The sequence below is a fragment of the Heliangelus exortis genome, chromosome 18 (genome assembly GCF_036169615.1).
Source record: "Heliangelus exortis chromosome 18, bHelExo1.hap1, whole genome shotgun sequence".
NCBI lineage: Eukaryota > Metazoa > Chordata > Aves > Apodiformes > Trochilidae > Heliangelus > Heliangelus exortis.
Genome location: NC_092439.1, coordinates 546757 through 554794, shown reverse-complemented (window position 1 = coordinate 554794; position 8038 = coordinate 546757). Strand labels below are relative to the sequence as shown.

Genomic DNA, 8038 nt, shown 5'->3' with positions numbered 1-8038 from the left:
CCCTCTGGGGGCTCCCTCAGGGGGTTTTATCCATGGGAAGAGCTCAGCGGATCCCCCGGGATTCCCTGGAGATAAAAGGGATGGGAAGCCCAGGAGAGGGAGGGACAGAGCTGCGGGGCACAAAGGGCTTTGGTTCCTTCATTAGGGGGAGTGTTAATTGGGCTGCACCCCCGGGGAAGGAAGGCTGCACCCAAACCAAAAGGAGAGGTAAAAATTAAGGGGAAAAAACAAAAGGAAAATAAAGCGAAGTGTTCCAGGTGTGTTCCTGGGGGTGTGAATAGAAATACACCCAGAGAGACCCCCTCGGACCCCCCCGGGCCCCCTTGGACCCCCTCAGACCGCCCCAGACGCACAAATCCCCTCCCCAAAAAATTGGGACGCGGCCCCTTTAAGGGCGGGGCGGAGCTCCCGGCCCCGCCCCTCTGCGCGCGCCTCCCGTCACGTGACGCTGTGGCGGGCTCCTCCGAACCGGCAGCGGTTGCGGGCGGGAGCGGATCCGAACCGGAACCCGAACCCGAACCCGAACCTGAACCCGAACCCGCGGGGTGAGCCCGGGAACCGCCCGCACCCCCCGCCCCCTCCCTCCCTCCGAACCCCCCGGAGCCGTCGGTACCGGCCCGGGGGAGCCCGGGGAGCGGCTGTGCCTGGGGAGGCCCTGAGGGGCCTGAGCCGGGTGCGGCTGTGAGGGGAAATCTGAGCAAAGGTTCGGGGAGGGGGGAACCCGGGGGTAAAACGTGAAGTGCGGTGTGCGGGGGCTGTGCTGCTGCCCGGGGCCCTTTGGCCAAGGAGGGGAAGGGGCTGGGGGGGAGCAGGGCAGGGACCGGACCCTCTGCGGGAACAGAAGGACCTGAGGGGTCTGGGGGTGTCCAGAGAAGGGAATGGAGCTGGGGAAGGGTCTGGAGAACTTGTGAGGGCCCTGGGGGTGCTGATCCTGGAGCAGAGGAGGCTGAGGGGAGACCTTCTGGCTCTCTGCAACCCCCTGAGAGGAGGTTGGAGCCAGGGGGGGTCGGGCTCTGCTCCCAAGGAACAAGGGATGGGACAAGAGGAACTTTTGGCACAAGTCAAGTGGTGCCAGGGGAGGTTTAGGTTGGAGCTGGGGAAGAATTTCTCCCTGGAAAGGGTTGTCAGGGCCTGGCCCAGGCTGCCCAGGGCAGGGCTGGAGTCCCCATCATCCCTGGAGGGGTTTCAGAGAAACCCTTGGGGATGAGGGACATGGGGTGGGGGTGGCCTGGGCAGGGATGGGGGAAGGGTTGGAGTGGATGATCTTAAATGACTTTTCGAAGCCAGACAATTCCATGGTTTTGTTTGGCCTCAGTGGAAGGCTCTGGCCCCTGCCTGTCACTGCCAAGCCCCTCAGTGAGGTCACCCAAGGGGTGGCATTGCCAGCAGAGTGTGGGTGTCCCTGTTCCCTGGGCCTGGTGGAGGTTGGGTCACAGCTGGGTGTCTGTTCTCTGGCAGAGCTGCCCTGAGCACGGGGGTGATGGCCATGCAGATGCAGCTGGAGGCAAACGCAGACACCTCAGCTGAGGAGGAGAGCTTTGGGCCACAGCTCATATCCAGGTTAGAGGTGGGTAAGGAGTTATCTCTGGTGTAAAAAGCTGTCCAGGGAGCTGCTAAGTCATCTTCTCACTTGTGTTCTGACAATAAATAAAAAGAAAACAAACCCAAAGCCCCCACCAAGTGTAGCACTTGTGTTTTATGTGATGTTGCCTTGCTGTGCTCCCTCTCCTGACCTGCACTGATCACCTCCAGCACCCCAGCAGGGTGCTCTCTTCTGCCTCTTCCCTGCCATCTGAGCCATTAATACCTTGAGCAAACATTTCATGGGTAAAAGGATTTTATTTTTATGGTTCTGTTTTGTGTAACTAACATCCAGGATGCTGACCTGGAGTAACAGAGTTTGATCCAGAGCTGCTGAAGCCAAGGGAGGGTGTTCAGTGGGAGTTAGATTCAGGTATTTGTGTCTCTGTCCTCTTCTCTGCCCCCAGCAATGTGGGATCAATGCCAATGATGTGAAGAAGCTGGAAGAAGCTGGGTTCCACACTGTGGAGGCTGTGGCTTATGCACCAAAGAAGGAGCTGCTGAACATTAAAGGCATCAGTGAAGCCAAAGCTGACAAAATCCTGGTAAGGGTGTTGCTGAAGGAGAAGATCTGCCTCGGGGTACTCAGGAAGTGTTAATTAAAGTGTTCTGGTGGTTTGGGGAGGAAAGGTGACAAATCCCAGGAGCAGCTTCATGGGGTAGAGAGGGGGGAACCATGGGGAAGGTGAGGCTGAGAACTGAACCCAGAGGAGCTGCAGGACCCAGGGGCAACCCCTTGTTGCCCAATTTGTTATGTTCTTTCCCCAAGAACCATGGTCAGGGCAGAGGACACTGCTTCCCAGAGGCTGCTCTGACCTGGGGTTTACTCTTGGGGACTGAGAGTGAGGCCTGAGTTGTGTTCTCACAACATTTCTGAGTTCAGACTCTGCCAAACAATTTCTTTTTGACTGAAATCTGCCCCAGCTCCATGTTTGACCCCAACACTTCTCCAGATCCCTGGACATCTCCTCCCTGGTAGGAGGAGCATCCCCAGGGCTGTGTGCCCAGCCTGGGTGTTTCAGTTTGCAGAGGGACAGAGCAGAGCTGGAAGGGGGACACAGTTTCCACCAAACACACAAAATGGGTGCTGAATGGGTGTCTTGGGCCAGAACTTCAGTTCTTTTCAGAGACACCCACCCCAATGCAGCCCCTGAAATGAGGTGCATAGGTTAAATCCTGTCAGTGCTTCCCCTTTCCAGCAGACAGAGAGCTGCAGGGGTGCAGAGCTGGGCTGGGGGCTCTGGCACTGCCTGCTTTGGGTTCCTCCAGGCTGAAGCAGCCAAACTGGTTCCAATGGGCTTCACCACAGCTACAGAATTCCACCAGAGAAGGTCAGAGATCATCCAGATCACCACTGGCTCCAAAGAGCTTGATAAACTTCTGCAAGGTAATTAATTCTCTTTGCTGATCATCCTGTGGTGGGGTTTTTGTCTGTGAACACAAAGAGCAGGGGAGGCACAGGAGCAAAAAAGGAACAGGAACCAGGCTCCAGTCAGACTTTGGAAACTTTTAACCTAAGTAACTTGAGTCTCTCACTGGGCTTTGTTTGAAGTGCTTGAGCTTCTTAAGATGGTTTTATTTTTGTTTTCCCTTCAGGAGGGATAGAAACAGGGTCCATAACAGAGTTATTTGGTGAGTTCCGTACGGGAAAGACTCAGCTGTGTCACACCCTGGCAGTGACCTGTCAGGTGAGTAGTGCTCTTCATTCAGGTCAAGTATCACAGGGCATTGAGAAGCTGGAGCTTTGGGTCTTTGTGCACTTTTTGTGCACTTTTCTCTACCAATAAACTTGAATGTGTGAGGATTTGGAGCACCCTTGGCTGTGCCTGCAGCTTTCTGGGATCTTTTGCTTCCTGCTTGATCTGGTTGCTGGGGTTACTGCAAGCAGCAGCAGCAGCAAAGTTTGGGGTGGGTTTTTTTGCCTGTTTGCCTTGTTCTACAACTTTTTTTCTCCTCAGTGCTCTGACAACCAAATTTAACTCATTATCCTTGTGGAATAATTCCAGATCCTAAATGCAGAGCAGTGTTTGATCTCCCTTCAGGGCTGCAGAAAACCTTTCTCATCACCATGAGTGTTGCAAAAAGGAAATAAACTGTTGGGTTCAAGGAGCTGCTTGGAGTAGCTGCTCTTTCCCTAACACTTCCTGAGCTTAACTTGGATTCACTTCCTTCAGAGGCTGCAGCTGGCTCTTGCTATCAGAAAATCTCTCAGTTTGGAGCAGCCCTTTTCCTAATCTTAGTTTTGATAGCAGTGGTGTCTGGTGTTCCCTGAGGTTGCTGTTTCGTGCAGTAGGAGAAGCTTTGGGTTTAATTGGTCGTTTATTTAACATCCTCATGGCCCTAAACACAGCAGTTCCAAGCCCAGCATTCCTTGTGGAGGTGTCAGAGATGGAAACCAGGAATTTTTTGTCTCCCCTTGCCCAGACAGAGGTGACTTGAACCACGGGAGCTGGGTGTGTGCTGTCACCTGCTGGGCACGGTGGGGTTTTTCTGGCCTGGCTGCTGGGCTTGTGTGATCCTGGGGTTCTTTTCCAGCAGTGACAATTAGTCCTGTGCCTGAGGACAACACCTGGATGATTTCCTGATGTTTCCTTGCCCTCTCTCCTCCTGCAGCTTCCGATCGACCGCGGCGGTGGGGAGGGGAAAGCCATGTACATCGACACCGAGGGCACCTTCCGCCCCGAGAGGCTCCTGGCAGTGGCTGAGAGGTCTGTGCTGCTCTCCTGGGTGGCCAAACAGCAGAAGAGGTTGCCCAGGGAGGCCCTGGGGGCTCCCTCCTAGAAGGTGCTCGCAGTCCTGAGCAACCTGCAGCAGCTCAGACAGTTCTGAGTGGGGCTGGAAGTGGGAAATAAGAAACAGGAACAAATTGCCTCTGTTCTCTCCCATTGTGAAAAATACTGCTGCAGTTCTGATCCAAGGAGGATAACCCACTGCTTCTCCAGATTCTAAGGGATCTCCTAAATGCCTTATAAGTAATTTAAGTTCAGGATGTTGAATGTAGCTATTGTTATTTTTTTATTATTTATTTTGGAAATAAAATGCTGACAGAGGCATTGCAGGTGGGAGGCAGTTGATCACTGGCTTTTAAGAACGATCTGCTGCTTTCAGGGTGCTGTTCCTGAGAGGCAGTTTTGCTTCAGTGGGGCTTCATTTTGAGGAAAATCTCTGGTGTTCTGCTTTACTTGTTGTTCCTAAGCAGGCAAATATTCTCTTGAAGGGGTTTCAGATCATTCTGCTCCCTTTTCGTCACCAAGGGGTCTTTGCTACTTTTCTCTCTTCCAGAAACACAAGTTTTTATTCCAGTCTGTAGGCAAACCTGCTCCATACCTGCTGCTGAGGAAATGGTATTTATTCAGGGTGTTTATTTCCTCTTTTCCCCAGGTATGGCTTGTCTGGCAGTGATGTCCTTGACAACGTGGCCTACGCTCGGGGGTTCAACACCGACCACCAGACCCAGCTCCTCTACCAGGCCTCTGCCATGATGGCTGAGTCTCGGTGAGCACACAGGGACCTTCCCTAACCCTAACCCTAACCCCTAACCCTAACCCCTAACCCTAACCTCCCAGGGGAGCAGCAGCAGGCACAGGAGGCCCCAGAAAACAAAACTGATGCCAAAGTCAAACGTTGGCTTCCTAATGAAGGGTTGTTGTTGCCACACACCTCCTGTGGGGTTCCCTCCCTTAGCTCAGGTCTGGTCACTCCAGCTGGGTGGTGCTTTGGTGTAGCCAGAGGGGGAGCTCAGGCTGTCAACTGATGTTACTTTAAAAAGAAGTTTTTGAAGAGATCAGTTTATTATTGCTTTCAAAATTAAATTTAATGGTTTGGGTTGGAAGGGACCTTTAAAGCTCATCCAGTTCCACCCCCCCTGCCATGAGCAGGGGCACCTCCCACCAGCCCCATCCAACCTCCAGCATTGCCAGGGATGGGGCAGCCACAGCTTCCCTGGACAACCTGTTCCAGCATCTCTCTCACTGCCCTCACAGGAGGGAATTTTTTCAGAGCAGGATTTGTCCTTTTAGCACCAAGGAAACCCCTGCAGGGAGCTGGAGTTTGAGACAAGTGGCAGAGGCTCCTTCAGGGGGGGGGAAGGAGGTGGTGGTGGGAGGTGTGTGGGAACCCCTCCACGGGACACCTGTGGGGTCAGAACGTTAAATTCTGGGCTGGTTTGTATCAGAGTGCAATAAATCCAGGTTTTTAACCACACAGCAGCACTTTTCCTGCCTGGAACGTTGCCTCCTGTCCCCCAGGTACGCGCTGCTGATCGTGGACAGCGCCACGGCCCTGTACCGCACCGACTACTCAGGCAGAGGGGAGCTCTCAGCCAGACAGATGCACCTGGCCAGGTTCCTGCGGATGCTGCTGAGGCTGGCAGACGAGGTGAGCACCAGTTCTGGCTTCATCCTCTGCAGGGCTGGCCAGCAGTTTAATTTATTTTGCCAGGTTCAGCAGTTTGGTACAGACGGCGTCGTGGCTGCTGCCGTTACCTGAGGGCGGCTGCGGGCAGCAAAGAGCAGCAGGAGGCTCTGTGGCTTGGGGTTTTTTTGGGGGGGTTTTCCCTCCCCCTTTTTCCTCAGATTGTGGACAACAAACGTGTTTTGCTGTGTTGCTTTTCTCCTCACAGTTCGGTGTGGCTGTGGTGATCACCAACCAAGTGGTGGCACAAGTAGATGGAGCAGCCATGTTTGCTGCAGACCCCAAGAAGCCCATTGGGGGAAACATCATTGCCCACGCCTCCACCACCAGGTGAGGGAACAGATTCTCCTTCCCTGGGCCTTGTTCTGGGAGGCTTTGTGTGGCTTTTGCTGCAGAGCAAGGTCACTGCTGCCTTGAGGAGGCTGCAATGGCCACGGACAGAGCCTGGGGGGAGCCCCAGAGCTCACAGCTGCTTGGCTGGGTTCACAAAGCTGTGATCAGTCCCACAGCTCCCCGGGGGGCTGTGTTCACATCCTGACTGGCTGGGGGGGCCTTTTCACACCTCTTTTCACACCTCTTCTTCTCCCTCCTCCCCCTCAGGCTCTACCTGCGAAAAGGCCGTGGGGAAACCAGAATCTGTAAAATCTATGACTCCCCCTGCCTCCCCGAGGCTGAGGCCATGTTTGCCATCAATGCTGATGGAGTGGGAGATGCCAAGGACTGAGGACACCCTTCATTTCCTAAGGATCCCAAGAGCAGGTGTCCAGAAAAGGCTCCTTTCTTCTGGGCACCCCACAGACTTTTTCCCAGTGCTGCTGGGATGGCAGCAGAGGGATCTGCTGCACCTTGGCACAGAAATCCATCGGCTGAAAAACAGACTTTGAGGGACATCTGGAGGGGCTGCTTGGGGCAGCTCTGCCCTCTGGGGCTTTCCTCACTTGTTAGGAGGAGCTGGGCCCCCCAGAGCACCCCCAGAACACCCCAGCCTTGGGATTGTCCTCCCAGCTGGTGCTCCAGCTGGATCCTACTGCTCAGTGACATCCAAGAGAACGTGGGCACTGCTGGTGGCACTGAGGTGGCATTGATGGGTTTGTCCCATGAGAAAAGGGGGGGGAGGGGGCTTCAGTTCTTCCTGAGTTGCTTTAATTACCCAATAAAGCAGGAGGTGTCTGCAGTGAGGAGGTGGGGGTGTTGCTGGTGCTCACACCCCACATTCCTCATCTTCACTTTGTTTGGGATGCTGCAACACTCTGGGGTTGGGGAACTGTTAATTTACATTTCAGTTCATTCTTTTGGTTGTTTTTTTTTTCTGTTGTTTTTTTTTTTTTAATTTCATGACTGCTCTCTGGAAATCTACTTTTAATAAAAAGGACCATGAAGGTACTGCCCAGGTGACAGGTTTCTGGGCTGCAGCCCCGTGTCAGTTCAGCTTTTTCTGTAGGCAGTGAGAAGATACAGAAACCTTCAGTCCATCTCTGCCTGGAGGTTTCTTTTCCTCTTAATCTCCTCGATTTGGGGTGTGCAGTGCAGCCCTGGCTCTGGAAGGCTTTCTGAGCCTAAAAAGGTTCTTTTAGGTTATGCAATAATTATATATAAGCTACACTGTTGTGAGCTTCTCTAAGCTTGATTAAAGAGAGTAATATCCTGGCAGCAGAAACTATTTTCCTCTTCTTTTTTGGGGATAAATAATGAGGGAAGGGAGGCAGCTGGGCCCCGTGGGTTCTTTATCTGGGAGTGACCTTGTCAGTGCTGTAAAGCAAACCCTGAACTCATCTCGAGCTGCAGGGGGGGTTTAACCCCCCCCAAACACAAAATTCACTACCCTGAAACCCCCAGCACCCCCAGAGCTTCTTCCCTCCTCAGCTCCCCCTCTGGTGGGGTGAGCACCCCAGGAATATTAAACAGAAAAACCTTTTCCAAAAATTCTTTCTCAGGTCCTTTTCCCCCTGTCCCTCCAGCACTGCCCAGGACAGGATTCCCGTGGAGGGCTGAGGGGCTGTGGACCCCTGGTTAAAGAACCCCTGGATGGCTCTGACCCCAAGGA

General features: G+C 53.7%; 1 protein-coding gene across 1 annotated transcript; it reads left to right on the top strand.

Annotated features, from left to right (window-relative positions):
• Nucleotides 1-399: 399 nt before the first annotated feature.
• Nucleotides 400-7644, top strand: RAD51 (RAD51 recombinase). Its single transcript, XM_071762125.1, has 10 exons — nucleotides 400-545; nucleotides 1459-1567; nucleotides 1989-2126; nucleotides 2851-2968; nucleotides 3178-3269; nucleotides 4195-4289; nucleotides 4963-5076; nucleotides 5829-5958; nucleotides 6203-6324; nucleotides 6595-7644. The coding sequence occupies exons 2-10, from the start codon at nucleotides 1481-1483 to the stop codon at nucleotides 6716-6718; spliced, it is 1020 nt and encodes a 339-aa protein (XP_071618226.1). The 5' UTR covers nucleotides 400-545; nucleotides 1459-1480; the 3' UTR covers nucleotides 6719-7644.
• The last annotated feature ends 394 nt before the right edge of the window (nucleotides 7645-8038 follow it).